This window comes from Narcine bancroftii, chromosome 1 (assembly GCF_036971445.1).
Source record: "Narcine bancroftii isolate sNarBan1 chromosome 1, sNarBan1.hap1, whole genome shotgun sequence".
In the NCBI taxonomy this organism is placed as follows: Eukaryota; Metazoa; Chordata; class Chondrichthyes; order Torpediniformes; family Narcinidae; genus Narcine; species Narcine bancroftii.
In genome coordinates, this window is record NC_091469.1 from 188,440,678 (window position 1) to 188,463,082 (window position 22,405).

The following is a 22,405-nucleotide window of genomic DNA, read 5'->3' on the forward strand; positions in this document are numbered from 1 at the left end:
AGGGAGTCTGGAGGATAACTTCATAGAATGCATCTGCAATAACTGTCTTGAGCAGCATATTAAGGAACCAACAAGGAGAATGCTATTTTAAATCTAGTATTGTGCAATGAGATAGGTAAAATTAACGATCTTGTAGTTAGGACCCTCTTGGAAAAAGCGATCATAGTATGATTGAATTTCTCATACAGATGGAGGAGTAATAGATTTAAAACTAGTGTATGATGCTTGAACAGGGGAAACTACAACAAGATGAGAAAGAAATTGGACAGTGTGGACTGGGAGCACAGGTTAGTTGGCAGAACAATTGAGGAACAGTGGAAGACTCAAAGATTTTTCACAATGCTCAACAAAAATATATTCCTGTTAAAAATGAGGGCAATAAGAGAAGGAAGCATCAGTCTTGGTTAACTAAGGAAATAAAGGAAAGTATAAAAATTAAGAACTAGTGTACAAAGTACCCAAGAGTAGTGGGAAACTGAAGGATTGGGAAAACTAAAAGGCAGCAAAGGAGAAATAGATGGGAAATAAGGAAAAGGAAATAGGATTATGAAGGTAAATTAGCATTAAAATATAAAAACAGCAAAAAAATTTATAAATATATAAAACAGGAGAGTGGTTAGAGTCAACATCGGACCCTTGAAGATGAGAAAGGGAAATTGATAAAGTAATGAGGAAATGGCCTGGTAACTATCAGTAGTTCGTTTCACATCTGTAGTTGTGAAGATGCTTGAAGCTGTCATTAAGGATGAAATAGCGAGATATTTAGAACTAGGGTTTTCATCAGGCAGACACAGCATAGATTCAGAAAGAGCAGGTCTTGTTTGACAAACCTGCTGGAGTACTTTGAGGATATAACGGGTGCGGTTGATAGAGGGGAACAGGTTGATGTTGTATATTTGGATTTTCAGAAGGCGTTTGATAAGGTACCGCACAAGAGAATTGTAAGATAGAGATGAATGGAGTCGGGGGAAGTATATTGGCCTGGTTTGAGGATTGGTTATCTGACAGAAGGCAGAGAGTCAGGATAAATGGATGTTTTTCTGATTGGCAGACAGTGGTAAGGGGTGCCGCAGGGGTCATTGCTGGGCCTGCAGCTGTTCACCATTTGCATTGATGATTTGGAAGAGATGTGAAGAGGCTGCAGAAGGATATAGTTATGTTAGGTGAGTGAGCAAAGGTCTGGCAGATAGAGTACAGTAAATGAGGTTAATCACTTAGGTAGGAAAAATAGAAGAGCAGATTATTATTTAAATGGTGAAAACTTATAGCATGCTGTAGTGAAGAAGGACTTGGGAGTGCTTATGCAAGAATTGCAAAAAGTTGGGTTGCAAGTACAACAGTTTATTAAGAAGGCAAATGGAATGTTAGCCTTCATTGCTAGAGGAATTGAATTCAAGGGCAGGGAGGTCATGCTGCAACTATACAAGGTACTGGTAAGGCCAGAACTGGAGAATTCTGAGCAGTTCTGTCTCCCTAGTTGAGGAAGGATATACTGGCCTTGGAGGCAGTTCAGAGGAGGTTCACCAGGTTGATCCTGGAGATGAGGGGATTAACCTACAAGGAGAGACTAAATCTCCTAGGATTATGCTCAAATTCAGAAGAATGAGAGGAGATCTTAGAGAAACACAAGATTATGAAAGAGATAGAGAAGATAGAACTAGGAAAATTGTTTTCACTGTTAAGTAAGACCTGAACTAGAGGACACAGCCTCAAGATTCAGGGGAGTAGATTTAAAACTGTTGAGGAAAAACTTTGTCCCAGGGAATCAGTTGAGGCTCCTTCATTAAACATATTTAAGGTTCAGTTAGATATATTTTTACATAAAGGAATTAAGGGATATGGGGGAAAAGGCAAGTAGATGGAGTTGAATAAATGATCAGATCAGCCATAATCTTGTTAAATGGCTGAGCAGGCCAGATGGCCTACTCCTGCTCCTATTTCTTATGTTTTTAATGTAGGTGTACAGCATGCATTGTTAATACTACAAAGAAATAGAGGTCCGACGATAGAGCTCAATGTCTGGTGTAATAGTCACACAACTCTTCTTTAGGAAGTTAACATTTTTTCCTCAAGTATTACAAAATTGTAAGCAGATTAAAAATTTTATTACTCCAGAATTGGTGTTTTACAGGTGGTTCTTTTCCCTCAGAAGGTCTGAATCAGGAACTGCATTAATTCAAGATTCAATTTATTGTGTTGTAATAAAACTGTCATATTACACAAAATTGCTTTTGCCTGCTGTAAGGCAGACAGATTTGCCATCAGCAGAAATAGTCTGAAGTGCCTCTTAAAGTCAGAAAGAAAAGCAGAGCCCCCCCCCCCCCCAGAATCACTGAGTATGAGTATCCATTGATTCACCTCCAGAACTGCCGCAGCCTCCACTCCAGATATGAACCTCCAACACTGTCAGGAACCCTTCAGTGCCTCCACCCCCCCCCCCCCCCCATCCAGTTTCTGATACCTGGTACTCCTTCAGCCAGTCTCCAGCAGTCCGGAGCCCAGTGCAAGTTCCCCGACAGCAGTCTCTAGCAGCCCAGTCTCCGTGGGTTTCTTGCCTCATCAGCAGCCCACCTTTCAGCTACAGAGCACCCTCACTGGTCTGCCACCATGGTCAACATCCTGTGGTCATCTCCTCTGCTTATCCTCAGATACAGATGTTCATTATTGCATGTTGAATAATATGACAACTGAGAGTATCGTTAAGTAAACTCTACTTTGTTCACAGGAGAGAAAGGTTCTTACATGGCATATACTCTGTGCCAAAGCCTGTTTTTTCACCGCCACACCTTTGCAGATCTCCTGCTTGCGCAGAGTGCTGTTGCGAGTACAGTGGCTGCAACACAATTGCATTGGGTGCAGAGCAGCCATAGAGCACTACAGCACAAAAAACAGGCTATTCAGCTCTTCTAGTCTGTGCTGACTATTGTTCAAATCTAGTCCCGATAACCTGCTCCCATTCCAAATCCCACCAGACCTCTCCCATCCATGTCTCTATCCAATATATTCTTAAAACTCAAGGTATTCTGCACCCACTACATCAGATGGCATCTCATTCCACCTCCCACCACACTGAATGAACAAGTTCCCCCTAATGTTCCACCAAACCTTTCCCCTTTCACCCTAAAGCCATGTCCCCTCATATTTCTCTTTCCAAATCTCAGTGGAAAGAGTCTACTCACATTTACTGCCTATAGCCCTCAATTTTGTAAACCTCTATCGAATTTCCCCTTATTCTTTTTCATTCCAAGGAATAGTCCTAACCTGTTTAATCTTTCCCTGAACTCTACTCCTGAAGACTCAGCAACATCCTCATAAATCTTCTCTGCACTCTTTCTATCTTATTGATATCCTGTAGCTAGGTGACCAGAACTGCACACAATATTTCCAAATTTGGCCTCACCAATGTCTTATATAACTTCAACACAACATCCCAACTCCTATACTCAATACTTAGGTTTATATAGGTCAAGATGCCAATAGTTACAACCCTGTTCAGCTAGAACACCACTTTCAGGGAACAATGTACCTTTATCCCCAGGACTCTGCTCCTCCACACTCCTTAATGCCCTACCATTTATTTATAGAGCAAGTCCTTCTATGATTTGCTCTTCGAAAATGCAATACCTCATACTTGTCTGCATTGAACTCCATCATCCATTTTACTATCCCATTCTCCCTGTTGGTCCAGATCCCTCTGCAAGCTTTGAAAATCTTCCTCACTGTCCACTACTATCTTTGTGTCATCAGCAAACTTGCTGATCCAATTTTACCATATTATCATCCAGATCATTGATATAGACAACAAACAACAATAGTCCCAACACATCCCTGAGACACAACACTCACAGACCTCCAGTCCGAGAAGCAACCATTCACTACCACTGTTTCTTCCACACAGCCAACTTTGAATCCAGTTTACAACCCATGTATACCTAGTGTCTTAACTTTCTGAACTAACCTCCCATGTGGGACCTTGTCGATGGCCTTAAAGTCCATGGCCTTAAACATCTACAGTCTTTCCTTCATCTACCTTCTTTGTAACTTCCTTGAAAAACTACAAGATTTGTTAAACACTACCTACCATGCACAAAGCTATGCTGACATCCATAATCAGCCCATGGCTGTCCAAATACCTATATATCTTCTCTCAGAACTCCCAATAATTTACCTACTACTGACATCAGGCTCACCAGCCTACAATTACCTGGTTTACTCTTGGAGCCTTAAAAAGCAGGACAATATGAGCTACTCTCCAATGAGCTACTCTGCTGATGGCAGTGGCTGTCTACATCTCCAGTCTTGAACAACCCCCACATACCAGTTAAAGCTAATGTTATACATTACCTTGATTCTTTTCAAGTGATGAAACAGCCAACCCAGTTCAGTCTCTGTACTTAGGGTTAAGTTTACAGCTATGTCTGAAGCATGTCCTGTAGAAGCCCTCTGTGGATGTGGAGGCTTGGGGTGCAACAGCCTGAAAGTTTGTGTTGTCCATTGTATCATGTGTGGTCACTGAGGGAGTCCTGCCAATCTCAAGATCACTTATCAAATCCTGGAACAGTCTCATCAGGATTAGTTTGGGATGGGAGTGGCTCCCTTATTGGAAGGATGTGTCACCAGTTTCTTCTGTACACCCTCCCTTCTGATTGGACTAGGTATAACCTAGGCTCCTGGCAGCTCCCTTTGACTATACCCATGCAGTCGTAGCCCTGCATAGTCTGCTTTCTGATGATCTGCCCTTCTGCCAATCACTCAAGCAGTCAATTTGTTCTGTATTAGCATTTCTCCTGTGCCAGTCTTTTACTCAGCGGCTGGGCCTTGATTTCTTGTGGGTTCCTCAATAATGGCACCAGAAGCCTCCTTGCCACCAGTCGAGTCATTCACGTCTGTCTTGACATTAGTCTTGCACCAGAGAGCCCAATGTAGCATCATGAGGGATGTTCCTCAGGTTAAGCAGACTGAGGAATACATCTGTCTTCTCCCCATGAGACTTTTCCATGAGCTGCTTTGCACTTCTTACAGCTCTCCCTCAGCCAACTTATTTGACTGGATATTCTGGGTTGCTGGTGATGTGGGTGAAGTCCCACGCTGTTGCAAAGTCTCAGAATCTTTTCCTGGTGAATTGTCTGCCATTGACTGACAGCAGAATGTGAGGTGCCTCATGCTCTGAAGTGTCTTTTTAGCTTGGTTATGACCTCTGAGGAAGTAGCATTGCATAACAGGTCTATTTCGAATCATCCCGAGTATGAATCGACTACTACCAAGTATTGTTGACTTTGCCATTCAAAAATGTCTTTTGCCACAGTTGATCAGGGTAAGGTCTGCCACTGGGTGAAGGTGCAGTGGCACCTTCTGCTGGTATGGCTTAGTGCTGTTACACACAGAACGAGTTTACACTTGATCAATGTTTCAATTATTCCTGGCCAAAAAACTGTCTCTCTCCCTTCATTTTGTTCCCTCTGCACCCAGATGTTCTCTCTGCAGGATGCCAATGTAAATGTTTTGCAGTGAAGTCAGGATTACCACTCTCTGGCCCTTCATTACGATTTCTTCATCGACAAGTAGCTCGTCATGAAATGGGAAGTAGGGCTGCACTTTTGGTGACAGGCTGCGCTGCTTATCTGGCCAACCACCCCTATTAAAAGTACCTAGGATCCTGAAAGTGGTGTCTTCAGCTGTGCATCTTCTTAGTTCCTTCAGTTGGGATGAGGAAATGTGCATGACCATCATTACATCAAAAGTGCCCTCTTCCTCGACCAGTTGGACTGTGTATTTTCTGGGGGCATGGGATAGCACGTCAGTTAGGTGCATCTTTTTTCCACACTTGTGTTCCAAAGTGATGTATTTCTGAAGTCTAAGCATCATTCTTTGCAACCTCACTGACGCTGCGTGCATCAGCTTCAATATCATGACCAGGGTAGGTGGTCAGTATCTATGGTCACTGTCTACCATCAACTTAGTCGTTGAACTTGGAACAGGAAAAAACCACTGCCAATGACTCCTTTTCAATCTGGACATACCTGGTTTCCTTGTCAGCGACTTTGATGCATAGACCACATGCTGCACCTAGCCATACTGTGATGCGTCACAGGTCAGCAAAACTGGTCTTCATATGTCGTAGTGCAACAAAACTGGTGAACATGACATATGCTTCTTTAAAGCATCAAATGCATTTGGTTACTGCTCATGCATGTCCACTCCATATCTTTGAGTCACCTGTCTTAGTGGAGCTGAGTTTGCTTGAGTCCAGGATGAATTTGCCCAGGTAGTTAACCTTTGTAGGTCCGTCACATCTGCCGGCAACAGCATCTCATTGATTGCCTTGGTTTTTTTTTAGGGGTCCGCCTTCAGGCTTCTGCTAGTAAACACATGGTCAACGTAGCTGGCCTCATTCAGCCAGAATTTGCTCTTCCGGGAGTTGTTGAGCCTAAGGTTTGCCTTCCTGGACTATGATGTCATTGGGGTACCTGGCCAAAATTTGCTCCATGCATCTCTGGCCAAATTGATCCTGAATGGCATCTGCAGAAATCTGTATCAACCAAACCCAGTACTGAATATGGTCGATAATGACAATTTATAAGAGAGCATGACCTGTCTAGAACTGAGAACAGTTGTGCCGACCATTTGTGAAGCAACTTCCTCCATGGTGCGCTTTGGATGGTGCTTATCAGGGCTTTGAGGTTTTGCAGGTTTAGACATATCTGGATCTCTTGTCCATCTTTCTTCTTGGCAGTGACCATGGAGGACAGTAATTTGGTCAGCTCAGAGACTGGGGTAATCACATCCAGGCCTTGCATTATGACCAGCTCAGCCTTGACCTCGTCTTTCATTGCCACCAGTATACAGTGTGCCAGAAGAGCCATGGGTCTCACCTTTGAGTCAAGCCACATGGAGTTTGTTACTGGCAACTTCCCCAGCTCATCTGTGAAAAGGTTACCATATTCTGGAAAAAATTCTCTGGCACAAATAAGCTTCAGAGGGGCTTATTTGGTGTACTTCTCTGCTTAACGAGGAGTGCATGTATGCACTCAGGCCCAACAGAAGCATGACATCTCCATGGACTACAAAGAACATTAGTACGTGCAACTATCCCTGCATATAGCACCACATCTGCATCGTGTCATTGGTTTTGATTCTGCTGTCTCCATATGCCACTATACTTGTTAACCTGACACATAGCTTAAACTGTTCAGTTTTCCTCAGCTGACTGAAAGTCTTCTGTGACACGATTTTTCACTTTGTTCCTGTGTCGACCTTCATTTCTACCATCTTGCCGTTGACTTTCATAGTCAAAGATTTCATTGTTTCCCCTGATTTGCATTTCTGTTGAGTTCCCTGCTATCCACAGTCAGCCTGTCATCTGGGTTGCTTCCCCCTTGCTGCAGCTGGTGAATTGTCATCCTAGGTCTGGGCCTAGAGTTGGTTTGCTGCCTGGCTCCTCAGCATCTGCTGAAATGGTTCAATTTTCTGCAGGCTCTAAAATACTGGCTGAATGCCAGGCACATTTCTCATTGTGCCACATGGTCACTTCTGCAGTTGCTGTCCTCTGCCCTGGATGAGAGTGTGGTATGGCCTGGCTGGCTTTTTCTCCTGACCTCCAGCCTGGAAGTCAGTCCTGTCTGGACTGTGTCAACACTTGTGGCATGTTGCTGTGGAGGGGCTAGCTCCCTGCTATTCTCCTGTGGTTTCATAAGCAAAACAGGTAGAGATGGCCTTTGCAAGTGTTGGTAGTCGTCACGCAGAAGTGCCTTCCTAATACTGTCGTCACAAATGCCACATACCATGCTGATTTTAATTAATTCTTCAGAGCATTCCAAAGTTACAAGTCTTTGCCCTGATTTTCAAATCGCTGATGTACGAGTTAATCGACTTGCCAGGCTTTTGGTCTCTAGTATTAAACTTGTGTCTTTCAATCATTACATTCCCCTGAATTTTCATTTTAGACACTCAAGCACCTCCATCATCTCAGCCGGGCTGGTAACGAGTTCCCCTTCATGCACTATCATACACGAATAACCTCTCCCTTCAAATGGCTTCCAGGCTGTAAGGTAAAAACATCATGAGATGGGACCGGAGAAGGAGTCATCCAGTACTAAGGAGTAACAGAATGCAGATGTGACCTTGTACATTCAAGATAAGCTTTGCACTAAGAATGATGTGCAGCAGACTAACAGAGAAGGATAGCAACAGTTTATTCATTGGACAATGTAATGGTATGATAATTTACTAAGTACGTATCCTGAGGTATAAAAAAACACCACTTGCTGATAACGGCAGAATGCGCCTTCTCCAACTAACACTGTTAGTTGCAAGTGTTACAATCCGGCAATAAAGAACAAAGAACCTTGATTTCGACTCAGTCTGATGTTTGACTCACTCATTCATGAACAAAGCAGACCTAACAATTCCCACCAAATTCAATAAAATATGCTCTGGTGGGGACAGGCTTGTCACTATGTGCTGTTGCAATAAATATGTCATACTCTTGATCAAAGATAAGCCAGTTCTCAGCTACATTGCCCTCGAACAGGAGTGGGTCGGGCTGTCTAAATCCATCTGGCTTTATGACAGCTGCAACACGGTGTTGGTTACTCACTTTTAGTCATTTGGAAGGCCTCAGGCTTAGGATGCTTGTGATCCCGGTTCTAACACCATGTTTGTTACTGCGTGCTGGATAACAAGACAACTACTAAGTGTAATGTTAAGAAAACAGTTTACTTTGTACACACAGGAGAGGGAACTTCTTACATGGCATACAATCCATACCAAAGCTTGTTTTTTCACCACTGCGCCCTCGCCGAGCTCTTCCATATGCAGAGCCCTGTTGTACATACGGTGGCTTCAGCGCAATTGCAACAGGTGCAGAGCAGCCAATGGCAGCAGCTGTCTATTAGGGGATGATCTCCCTGTTTTCTAGGGCCCTGTGCCAGTACTCTGCTCCCCTGGAGTCTGCAACCCCTCGTGGCTGCTGCCAATCATAGGCGCAGCCAACGTGGGCACAGACCCTATGATCACGGGATTTTAAATAAAACTACAGGCCTTTCAAAGCCTGTGCGGATCTGACGGCAGTTGACTGCTCGATTGGACCCCGTAGACTCGCTCCCCATGGGTCTGCACCAGCGGCAGTGCTGCCTTTTTTGTCGTACAAGACCATATAACAAGACCTGTAACAAAATATCTGCTCCCTTAAAATTGTTGAACTTCTTAGAGGCATTTTTTATTTGTCCTTACAGCTCACTATCCTGTTATTTTAATTTTCTGCCTCATCTTGAAATGACAAAAATAGTTATTAAATGTCAGTTATTCCACACATATCCTTGGTATGAAATTACATGTTAAGCTGCCATTGCACTGTCAGCTGCTGTCTTTCAGAAGAGACATTATACCAAAGCACCATCTGTCACTTGTGCCAACAGTCCCAAACACTGCTTCAAAGAAGAGCAGAATAAAAGTAACGGAATAGAATAATAGAAAGATACAGCACAAAGCAGGCCCTCCAGCTAACCAAGTGCATGGTGTCCATTACTCACGCACTTGCATCAATCCCACATTAATCCTATTCTTTTAGACTCCCACTTTATCATCAACACTCCCTCTTGCCCCCCCAAACAAAAATTACCACATATCTACCAGTAGCAATTAAGTGGCCAATTAACCTCCCAACTTGAGTCTTTGGGATATGGAAGTAAACAGCAGCATCCAGAGGAAATTTGTGTTGTTGTAGAAAGAATATGCAAACTCCACACAAACAATATTCAACATCAGGATTGAATCCAGGTCTTGGCGATTACAAGGCCTGTGCCATTGTGGAAAGATGTTCATGTATAGGCTACCATGGACTGGACTGTATAGTGGTCTGTCTCTGGGCCACATTTTCTATCAATGTGGTCCCTACTGTCTTGGCCAATAGTCTGCAAGATTCCTGCTTTAATTTTTAAAATACAACAGAATTTTAAAAGCTTTCCTTGGAAGTTACTGGTCTTACAAATGTTGCTGCATCAATATTGCTGTCTTTTTCATAAACCTTTCTTTTAATGCAGATATCTAGATATTTTTGCTCTCTGGGAACCTTTCTTTGGGAGCCAAGTTATTCGTGATCTGCACGTGATTTTAAAGTTTTAAACAAGATGGCTTCAGACTGATTTTCCATTTTTTTTTTGCAGGTGACAATATGTACAGCTGTGAAAAATGCAAAAAGTAAGTTTAGAGATAGATCTGCTTTTTCTGACATTGTTTCACCATTTGTTTTGATTGTATATGATCTATGTTTGATTTAAAAACAAATTGGAGCATCAGGTAATTGGGCCATTATTCAAATTCCAGCATGCCAAAGGGTGGTGATAGGGATACAGAGGGAGGTGAGGGCCTCAATAAAATAATTGTTACAAAAGAGATAGTCATGAGCAAACAAATGAGGCTGAAAGGGGACAAATCCCTTGGTCCTGAGCAATACATCCCAGGGTACTGAAGGAAATAGTGGGAGTTATAGTCAATGCGTTAGTAGTTACTTACCAAAATTCTCTATACTCTGGGCAGGTCCCAGCAGATTGGAAGACAGCAAATGTCATGGCACTTTTTAAAAAGGGATGTAGGCAGAAGATGGCTAACTATCAGCCAGTTAGCTTAATGTCCGAAGTCAGGAAAATGCTTGAAGCTGTTATTAAGGATGAAATAGCATGGCATTTAGAATGAAGGGGTTCCATCAGACAGATAGCATGGATTCAGAAAGGGCAGGTCTTGTTTGACAAACTTGCTGGAGTTCTTTGAGGATTTAATGGGTGTGCTTGATAGAGGGGAACAGGTGATGTTGTATATTTGGATTTTCAGAAGGCGTTTGATCAGACGGCACAAGAGACTTATCAATAAGATAGAGATGAATGGAGTCGGGAAGTATATTGGCCTGGATTGAAGATTGGTTAACTGACAGAAGGCAGAGAGTCAGGATAAATGGGTGTTTTTCTGATTGGCAGACTGTGATAAGTGGGGGGCTACAGCTGTTCACAATTTACATTGATGATTTGGAAGAGGGGATGGAGTGTAGTGTAGCCTAGTTTGCAGATGACCAGATTGAGTGGAAAAGCAAATTGTACAGAGGATGTGGAGAGGCTGCAGAAGAATATAGTCAAGTTAGGTGAGTGGGCAAAGGTCCGGCAGATGGAATACAACATTAGTAAATGCAAAGTCATCTACTCTGGTGGAAAAATAGAACAGATTTTTAAATGGTGAAAAACTGCAACATGCTGTAGTGCAGAAGGACTTGGGAGTGTTTGTGCGTGAATTACAAAAAGTTGGTTGTAGTTACAACAGAAGGCAAATGGAATGTTGGCTTCATCACTAGAAAAATTGAATTCAAGGGCAGGGAGGTCATGCTGCAACTATATAAGGTACTGGTGAGGCTACACCTGGAGTACTGTGTGCAGGTCTGGTCTCCATAGTTGGGAAAGGATATACTGGCCTTGAAGGCAGTTCAGAGGAGGTTTGCCAGGTTTATCCTGGAGATGAGGGGGTTGACATGCAAGGAGAGACTAAATCTCCTGGGATTATACTCAAATTCAGAAGAATGAGAGGAGATCTTATAGAAACCAGATCATGAAAGGGATAAATAAGATAGAGAGAGGAAAATAGTTTTCACTGTTCATGAGACCAGAACTATGGGACACGTACTCTATTCAGGGGAGTTGATTTAAGACAGATGAGGAAAATCTGTTTTTCCCCCTAGAGAGGGGTGAATCTGGAATTCTCTGCCCAGGGAAGCAGTTGAGGCTACTTCATTAAACATATTTAAGGTTCAGTTAGATATATTTTTTACATAAAAAGGAAAATGGGGGAATAAGGGCAGGTAGGTGGAGTTGAGTCAATGATCAGATCAGCTGTGAACTTATTGAATGGCAGAGCAGGCTCAACAGGCTGGATGGCCGACTCCTGCTCCTATTTCTTATGTTCTTATGTCAATGTTTGATAACCATCCTGCATCAAAGTTGAAAGTTTATTTTTCAAATCTCTCTAAAAATCTAAGTTAACGCTTAAAGTGCAGCACTGAGTGAGCTGCTGTACCAGTCATAATGTATTTTGGAGGAAGCATTAAATCAAAGACCCACCTATTAAAGAGCCCACAATACTATTTTGAAGATAAATCTGGGCAACTTTACTAGTGTCTGGGGCACTATTTATTGTTTTAGCTAAATATTTTTGAAAAAAAATATGATCTGATCATCATGGAATTTGATGCAAGGAAATTGGTTTCAAGGACTCCGCTTCAGAAATGTCTCATGGGTTATTAAGTGTTCTGGGATATCTGGAGGTCAGGAAAGATGCCATAAAAGTGCAAGCATTTACTTTGGCATTATCAGGCTCACAGTTTTGGATCTTTTTAACATTTATGCAGAGAGAAGTTGAAGAAAGTGTCGCTTTTAAAAGACATTTTAATTGTAGTGTTTTTAAGCTAGTTTTTTTTTTAAAGCTTTAAAATTGTAGTTAAAACTGGTTATTTGTCAAACATAAAATCATAGGCAGTGTATAATAGCCAAATAATTAAATTGTGCTAAAGATAAAGCCTGAAGAACCTTTACTGAAGTGAGAAAATTGCAAATGGAGGAGGCAGGGCAAACTTGATTTATGCCAATTAAAATATTAATTAATTAATGTCCATGTTCTTCTTCATATGAAGAAAACTAGAGAGTGAATGAAATTGAGTCTTACTATTATTGGTGATCTATATTTGAATCAAATAGCACAGAAGGAGGTTCATTAGGTCCATTAAGTCCAGGCTCATACTTTGCAGAGTAATCCCATCAATCCTATTTACCTATAATCTTGCAGATTATCTTCTCACAAGTGCCTTTCTAGATAACTCTTCTTTCTGTCAGCCTTGAAGGCAGTGATTTCAATTCATTGCAATTTTTTTTTTAATATAAAGTATTTTTCTCAAGGGCTTTTGTACATTTTTCTTATCTCCAAGTGTGTTTCCTGGTCTTTCAAAGATCTGCTCATAGGAGCAGTTTTTCTTTGGCTTGGCTTCGCGGACGAAGATTTATGGAGGGGTAAATAGGAGCAGTAGGCCTCCATCAAATCTCCATTTCAACTTTAGTTGGATGGTGAGGAACCTCAGCTTCTCTAGTCTAACAGAGGCTTAACTCTTTAATCTCTCCAACTATTTCAATATTATCTTCACCTTCACTTAAACTGCTCCATCATTACTAAAAGTGTGATGCTTGGAACTGGACAAAAGACACTAATATTTATTAATAGAACCATAGAACATTCTAGTCTATACTGAACTATTATTCTGCCTAGTCCCACTGACCTGCACCCAATCCACAGCCCTCTACACCCATCCCATCCATGCACCTTTTACATTTTTTTAATATTTTAATTTTGTGGTCAAATAAGTATCAAGAATTAACCATCACAAATACATAAATGAAAAGGAATCATTGATACAGGTGGTCCAAATTTCAAAACAATCCCATCCCTCTTTCCCCCAAACAAAAAACCCTTAAGAAAATAGAAATTAGAAAGGAAAAGCTAGAAAAGGAAAGTGAATAAAAAAGCATGAAAAAGAGAAAGAAAGAACTATCAGGATCTGGAATCCAATTCAGAAAATACAATTTTCTTACCTGATCTCAAATATGAGAAAAAGGATTAGAAAATTCAATATTAAAATGTCTTAACTATTCAACACTGCATTGTGCAAATAAGGCTGCCCTACCTGCAAAAAACATATTATACTTCCTTAAATTATAAGTAATTTTCTCCAGAGGAACACAACTATGCATTTCCACATTCCATTAGTCTATGTTCAGAAGGAAATCAGACCTCCAGGTAACTCCAATACATTTCTTAGTCACTGTCAATGCAACTTTAAGAAATTCCAATTGGTACATGGACTGTCTTATTTTAGGTCTTATGTCCACAATATTTCCTAGGAAAAACAATTCTGGACTTTGTGACAATTGCTTCCCAATAATGTGGTTTAATAAAACTCTTAAATTTTCCCAAAAGGTTTTCAGTTTAGAGCATGAAAAAGTGGAATGTAAAAAGGTACCTGTTTATTCCCTGCATCGAAAACACATCAGGTATATGAGAATTTAATTTATGTACTTCTGCAGGGCAAGATGTAGCTGATGTAAGTTATATTGCACCAGTCTATACCTTACATTATTGTATTAGTCATGCAATCATGACACAAATTGGACCAGGTCTTATTAAGACTAATATTCAAGTCTGATTCCCATCCTTTTTGATTTATAAAACTCCCACTTAGGAGTGTCTGATTGAAGTAAAAAAAATACATTACTAATGTAAATTTCTGATCTCCTTTTGAATTAGAATCTCCATTTCACTACTCTCTTGTAGAATTATGGTTGGTCCTAATTAGTTTCTGAAAAAAAATTCTTAAATGAAAGTAACAGAAGATTTTTTTTTTTAAGTGTTCAAATTACATTAATTGCCCTTGTACATAACAATCTTCTACATATCCGATCCCTTTGTGGGACTAGGCATGTAGAATTATCCATTGTGAAAGGAATTAATCTATTTTGATTCAAGGGCATTTTTGGAGTTTTTTTTCTTGATCTAATTATTCTATTTATGGCAAATATTCAGAATATACTTTATTGATGTTGCCTCCTTTCCAGCAGAAATAGATTTAGTATCCCATTTGTATATAAAATCTTCTGTTACTCTCTCTCTCTGACTTTGTACAGTTCATTTTCCATCAAAGGAAGTGACAAATTTCATCTGGGCCACCCAATAGTAATATTTAAAATTCTAGAGTTGTATGATATTTCCAAATTAATTTTTTCATGGATATTCTGGCCAGCTTACCTTTCCAAAGAAAGTTCCTAATTAACTTATTCAAGATTTGAAAAAAATTCTGTAGTAATGGTATTGGAAGAGTCTGGAAAAGATATTGTAAACATGGGAATACATTCATTTTATTAGTGTTCACTCTTCCAATCTGTAACTGGAAAAGTTACTCATTTATTTAAATCTTCAACTTAAGTAAAAGGAGGTCGTTCAATTTATACATTTTTTAAAAAACATTATCTACTTTAATCCCCAAGTGTTTGATCCCATTTATCGGCCATCTAAATCATGTATTTATCTTAGAATCTGTATAATCTCTGTTTGTTAAAGATACATTTTCACTTTTATTCCAATTTATTTTGTACTCAGAGACCCTCCCATAATCTTCCAATTGCAAGTGCAGTCTTTGTAGAGAAGTTGCAGGTTCTGTTAGATATATAAATATCTTATGTTCATCTTGGTCCACTCTGATCCCTTTAATGTTTGGATCCAGTTGAATAGTTACCACTAAAGGTTCTATGGCCAATACAAAGAGCTGGGGATAGTGGAGATCCTTGGTCAAATTCTTCTTAAATGTTAAAAATGAGCCTGCATTCACAACTTCAGCTGACAGCTCACTCACTACTGTGTGAAGAAGTTCCCCCTCATGTTTCCCCTTCACCCTTAACACATGTCCTCTGATAAATATTCACCCAACCTCAGTGGAAAAAGACTACCTACGTTTACTTTGTCTATACCACTCAAAATGTTTATATCTATCAAATCTCCCCTTAATCTTCTACACTCCACAGAATAAAGTCCTAACCTGTTTAACCTTACCTTATAACTTAGTTCCTGAAGTCCCAGCAACATCCTAGTTCATCATCTCTGCAGTCTTGGAATCTTGTAGTTGGGTGACCAAAACTGTATACAATACTCCAAATTTGCCCTCACCAATGTCTTGTACAACTTTATCATAACATTCCAACTCCTATACTCAATATTTCTGAAAGCCAATGTGCCAAAAACTCTTTACAAATCTACCTATGACAATACAATTATGTAGATACACACTTTCAGGGAATTATGCATCTGTATTTGCAGAATCCCCTATTCTACCACACTCCTCAATGCCCCACCATTTACCATGTCCCACCTTGGTTTGTCTTTCCAAAATGGAACATCTCACACTAGTCTGCACTAAATTCAAAGAAAAATGCCATTTTTTAGCCCATTTTTCCCCATCAGGTCCAGATCCCTATGCAAGCTTTGAAAACCTCTTTCGCTGTCCACAACATCTTCACTTTTTGTCTCATCTGCAAACTTGCTGATCCTGTTTACCACATTTTCATCCAGATCATTGATATATGACAATGAACAATGGTCCTAGCACCAATCCCTGAAGGACACCCCTAGTTACAGGCCTCCAGACTGAGAAGCACCACCACTCTCTGGCTTCTCCTGTACAGCCAATGTCAAATCCATTTTACAACCTCACCCTGAAATCCAAGTATCTGAAACTTCCTGATTAACCTCCCATGTGGAACCTTGGCAAAGGCCTTACTAAAGTCCATGTAAACAACATCCACAGCCTTTCCTTCATTTAACCTCAAATTGGTTAAACACAGCTTTTCACATTCAAAGCCATATTGGAACACCTTCCAATAATTTACCTACTACTGATGTCAAGCTCACCAGGCTATAATTTCAAGGTTACATTTGGAACATTTTTTTAAAACTCTAGAACATCACAAGTTGCCCTCCAATCCTCAACAGGCATGGCTAAGGGCATTTTAAATTGCAGAGCCCCTGCATTTTCTCCACTAACCTCCCTCAAGGTTCAAGGGAATATCTTGTCAGGCCCTGCAGATTTATCCACCCTTATTTGCTTTTAGACAGAAAACATCTCCTCTTTAATCTATATTGGTTCCTTGACATCACTGCAAGTTTTCTGAACTTCCCCTGACTGTGCCAGTTTCCTGAGTAAATACTGATGCAAAAAAAAACATTTAATCTTTTAGCTCCATACATAGTTGACCACTGTGACCTTTAAGGGGACCAATTTTGTCTTTCTTTTGTCCTTCCTGATTTCTTAATTTTTCTTGCATTTTTTTTAGATTCCTAAGTAAACACCCTCATCTTCCAAACCAGATACCCAATATCCTTCAAAAACCAAGGATCCCTCTGCCTGTTAACTTAGCCTTTAATCCTGTCAGGAACATACAAACTACTCAAAATTTCAGCTTTGAAGATCTTCCACTTACCTTGTACAACTTTGCACGAAAAGATTTTAACCCCATCCGCGCATTCTAGATCCTCTCATTTTCTCAAAATTTGTCTTTCTCCTATTGAGAATTTCAACCTGAGGCCCAGTCCTATCCTTCTCCACAATTCGAAACTAATGGTATATGATCACTTGATGCAAAGTGTTCCCCAACACATTCTTTTGTCACCTGTCCTGTTCCCTAATTGGAGATCCAGTATCGCACTCTAGTTGGTACCTCTATATATTGATTTAGAAAAGCATGAACATGCATGATAAACTCCAACCCATCCGGTCCTTTAATTGTATGGGAGTCCCGAGCCAATATGTGGAAAGTTAAAATCTCCTGTTTCCTGCAGCTCTGCTATCTCTCAACAGATTTGCTCTTCCCAAACATGTTGACTATTGGGTAGTCTATAATACAACACCACGAGACTGGTCATACCTTTTCCATTCCTCATCTCCACCCATATAGCCTCAATTGACAAGCCTTTGGTCTGTCTTGCCTAATAACAGCCATGATATTTTTCCTGATGAACATTGACACTCCTCCCCCTTTCATTCCTTCACCACCCCCCGCCCCACAATTCTATAGCATCCAAAACAATAGAAGCCCAGAACATTGAGCTGCTAGTCCTGCCCATCCTGCAACTAAATTTAACTAATGGCTACAATGTCATGCCAATCCACACTGAGTTAATTTGCCTTTCCTACAATAGTCCTTGCATTGAAAGAGATGCACTTTAGAAAATTTCCACCACATACTATCTGTTGACTTTTAACAGTGCATGCAATTTTCACATCTTTTCCTTTCTACACTCCTCTATCTAATCTAGCATTCAAGTTCCCACCCCCTACAAATCTAATTTAAATCCACCAGAGTAGCACTAGCAAACCTCCCACAGGGATATCAGTTCCCCTGCAGGTGGGATGCAAACCATCTTGTCAGAACAGGTCTCACCTTCCTTAGAAACCTAAAGCCCTCCCTCCTGCACCATGTCTTTAGCCACATCTTAAGCTTCATTATCCTTCTATTTCTAACCTTGCTAGCACATGGCACAGCGAGCCATCCTGAGGTAAGTGAAACAAAAGTCTGCAAATGCTGTGATTACTAAAATACAGGAAGAACTCTGCTGGTCTTATCAGCCTCAGCACTAAAAGAGAAAAAAAAATATTGTCAACATTTAAGGCCTAAGCCCTTCAAGGAATAGGCAGAATAAGCCATCCTGAGGTCACAACCCTGAAGGTTCTGACCTTCACCTTTGTGCCTAACTCCCTGAACTATCTTTGTAGGAACTCATCACCCTTCTTTCCAATGTCATTGGTTCCTACATGGAACACAACATCTGACTGCTCACCATATCTCCTGAGAATGCCATGAACTCAAATCTGTGATATCTCAGACTCTGGCACCAGGCAGGCAACATAACACGTATGATTCTCTTTCACAGAAGCTCCTACCTGTTCCCCATCTATGGAATCCCCTATCAATACAGCACAACAACTCATTCCTTCCCTTCTGAACCAGAGGATCAGACTCTATTCCAAAGACCTGATCACTGTGGCTTGACCCCAGTAGGTCATTCCCCCATCACAGTATCCAAAATGGTATACATTATTGACAGGAACAGCCACAGGGGTACACTGTACTGACTGCCTATGGGGAGGGGGAGAAAAAAAGTGTTTAACCTCTAAAATGATCCAGAGTTCATTTAACTCCAATTATATAAAATATAACATATATAACAATTACAGCACGGAAACAGACCATTAGGCCCTTCTAGTCCGCACCGAACCAAACACCCCTTTCTAGTCCCACCTCCCTGCACAATGCCCATAACCCTCCATCTTCTTCTCATCCATATACCTGTCCAACCTTTTCTTAAATAATACAATTGACTCCGCCGCCACCACTTCTCCCGGAAGATCATTCCACACGGCTACCACTCTCTGAGTAAAGAAGTTCCCCCTCATGTTACCTCTAAACCTCTGCCCCTTAATTCTTAACTCATGTCCTCTTGTTTTAATCTTTCCTCCTCTTAACGGAAATAGTCTATCCACATCCACTTTGTCTATCCCTTTCATAATCTTAAATACTTCTATCAAATCCCCTCTCAACCTTCTACGCTCCAAAGAATAAAGACCTAATCTGTCCAATCTCTCCCTATACTCTAGATGCTTAAACCCAGGTAACATTCTGGTAAACCTTCTCTGCACTCTCTCCACTCTGTTTATATCCTTCCTTAATTTTTTTTTTAATTTACAAATACAGTACAGTAACAGGCCAATTTGGCCCACAAGCCTATTACCCAATTTACACTCAATTAACCTACATTACAAACAGCAGGAGGAAACCAGAGCACCCAGGGAAAACCCACACAGCCATAGGGAGAATATACCAACTCCCTACAGACAGCATGGAATTCAAACCCCAGTCCTGATCACTGGCACTATAAAAGCATTGCACTAACCACTACACAAACTACATCACCCTTAATTTGTAAAAAACTGCAGCTGGATACACTTCTCTCAGATAAAGTCAGCAGGGATTCTGCTGGCTTCCCTGCCAATACACATTTTGTAAGAAGAGCATTCCCTTACTCTGGCTGTCATTCCCACTACCTAAGACTTGAGGGAAAAATGTCTCTTCTTTCTCTTTGGCTTGGCTTCGCGGACAAAGATTTATGGAGGGGTAATGTCCACGTCAGCTGCAGGCTCATTTGTGGCTGACAAGTCCAATGTGGAACAGGCAGACATGGTTGCAGCAGTTGCAAGGGAAAATTGGTTGGTTGGGGTTGGGTGTTGGGTTTTTCCTCCTTTGTCTTTTGTCAGTGAGGTGGGCTCTGCAGTCTTCTTCAAAGGAGGTTGCTGCCCACCGAACTGTGAGGTGCCAAGATGCACGGTTTGAGGCAATATCAGCCCACTGGCGGTGGTCAATGTAGCAGGCACCAAGAGATTTCTTTAGGCAGTCCTTGTACCTCTTCTTTGGTGCACCTCTGTCTCGGTGGCCAGTGGAAAGCTCACCATATAACACGATCTTGGGAAGGCGATGGTCCTCCATTCTGGAGACGTGACCCGCCCAACACAGCTGGATCTTCAGCAGCATGGACTCGATGTTGTCGGCCTCTGCCATCTCGAGTACTTCAATGTTGGAGATGAAGTCGCTCCAATGAATGTTGAGGATGGAGCAGAGACAACACTGGTGGAAGCGTTCTAGGAGCCGTAGGTGATGCCGGTAGAGGACCCATGATTCAGAGCCAAACAGGAGTGTGGGTATGACAACAGCTCTGTATATGCTAATCTTTGTGAGGTTTTTCAGTTGGTTGTTTTTCCAGACTCTTTTGTGTAGTCTTCCAAAGGCACTATTTGCCTTGGCGAGTCTGTTGTCTTTTTCGTTGTCGATCCTTGCATCCAATGAAATGGTGCAGCCGAGATAGGTAAACTGATTGACCGTTTTGAGTTTTGTGTGCCCAATGGAGATGTGGGGGGGCTGGTAGTCATGGTGGGGAGCTGGCTGATGGAGTACCTCAGTTTTCTTCAGGCTGACTTCCAGGCCAAACATTTTGGCAGTTTCCGCAAAACAGGACATCAAGCACTGAAGAGCTGGCTCTGAATGAGCAACTAAAGCGGCATCATCTGCAGAGTAGTTTACAGACAAGTTGTACAAGATAAATAAAACCTGCCCTTACCTTTGCATATCTTTTGAATCATTTTTGTTTCTAAAATAGGGTGGCCCTTACTTCAACTCCTACACTACCTCTTCTCACCAAAGCCTTGCCACTCATTTACACAGAACCTCACTTTTATAGTGATGCTTGGGTCACCTGACCACCTGATCTTTTGAAATCTTGCTCCAACTGTTTGGGTCATCTGACCTTAGTTACCCAATCAGCTTCTTCCTGCTGAGTCCAAGTTTTTTTTAAATCTTGGTCCAACTGCTTGGGTCACCTGACCTTGATTGCCCTTTCAGCTTCTTCCTGCTGAATATGAGTTTTTTAAATCTTGCTCCAAATATTTGGGTCACCTTTGATTGCCTAATTATAGTTGGACATAACTTTTCTCCTTTTACACGCTGATGTGTATTTTGTCCCTCAAGATACCATTTACTTTTCTAACTGCCCTGGTGTTCTGTCGCTGTGGCAGATTTATGTGCAAAACAGCCAGATATCACTGCTCCAGTGCAACATTTAGAACCTTTCTATATTTTCCATATTGCCTCTTCTCATTCTTTCCACAAAAATATTATCATACTGCATTTCTGAATTAAATTTAAACTGCTTCTTCTCTGTCCATTCTGCCAGCTTTTCTTTGTGTTATAAAAATGTATTATTATACTCATAATTGTTTAACAATGTTGCCGTTGCTTGGAAATGTAGAAATTCTACCTGATGCATCTACTCCAAGTCATTAGTGTCTCTCTAAAATAAGTAGCTCTCTAAAATAAGTAGCTGTACAACCAATACTTGTGGGCTCATCAAATTTGTTTTAGTTTATGTATTGTATTTTTGCAATTATTTAATTTTATATGTTTCCCATTTCAGGTTAAGAAATGGAGTAAAGTACTGTAAAGTCCTTAAGCTTCCAGAGGTAGGTGAGAAACATAATCTTGTACTATTTTTTGGTAACTATGTAGTTATCCAGTTTATTAATCATTTATTCATTAAAGCCCAAGTATATTTATGAAAGTGAAATAATATACATTAAAGATTCATACATTCTGGTTGTAAATTTGATTGACAATTCAAGTTTTGTTTCAAGAAGAATTTTACTTTTCCCCGTCAAGGTTTTTTATTTGTTAAAACAAAAGTTATTATAGTATAATAATGAAAAATACAGAAGATCCTTCAATTTCTATTTTGAATTGGCGGGTACAGGCATCTCAGCTGCTGCACAATCCTATGTTACAAGCTCAGAGGACCCCAAACCCAGCAGCAATAGATATCACCAAGACAAATGGTTACTTAAACAAAAGTTGCTTTTAATTATCTTTAAACATGAAAACAGAATCACGCTTTAACTTATCACTATTGACTTAACTAACCTAACTTAACCTCCTTCTAATTCTAAGCACACGTGTATGTAATGTATGTGTAAGTTCAAAAAAGTTCTTTGGTTCACAGTAGTCCAATCTCACTTCTCATTCCTCCAAGTTTACTGGTTGCAGTCAATTCTTATACTGTGCACAGAATTTAACATTTATGAAGTACACCGGGCTTTGGTGCTTGAAAGGTAAATGGTTACCACTCAGGAAGGTTCTTGTCAGTTTTCAGAGAGAGATTTCATGTACATTTACTTTCATCAGCCACTTCAGTGTCTTGCCGAAGAAACTTGCCTCCCTTCGGGTTCTCCAGTTGA

The 22,405-nt window shown here is 40.8% G+C and overlaps 1 protein-coding gene across 5 annotated transcripts in view; it reads left to right on the forward strand.

The window, feature by feature from the left end:
* usp20 (ubiquitin specific peptidase 20) overlaps positions 1 to 22,405 on the forward strand; it is a 91,281-nt gene that overhangs the window by 49,305 nt on the left and 19,571 nt on the right. For all 5 annotated transcript variants that reach the window (XR_011340124.1, XM_069885205.1, XM_069885222.1 and 2 more), the window contains 2 exons: positions 10,164 to 10,197; positions 21,592 to 21,637. Coding sequence is in view for 4 of the 5 variants with exons in the window: in XM_069885205.1 (XP_069741306.1) it covers positions 10,164 to 10,197; positions 21,592 to 21,637 (80 nt within the window). In the remaining variant the exon portion in view is untranslated. The remainder of the gene's footprint in view (positions 1 to 10,163; positions 10,198 to 21,591; positions 21,638 to 22,405) is intronic.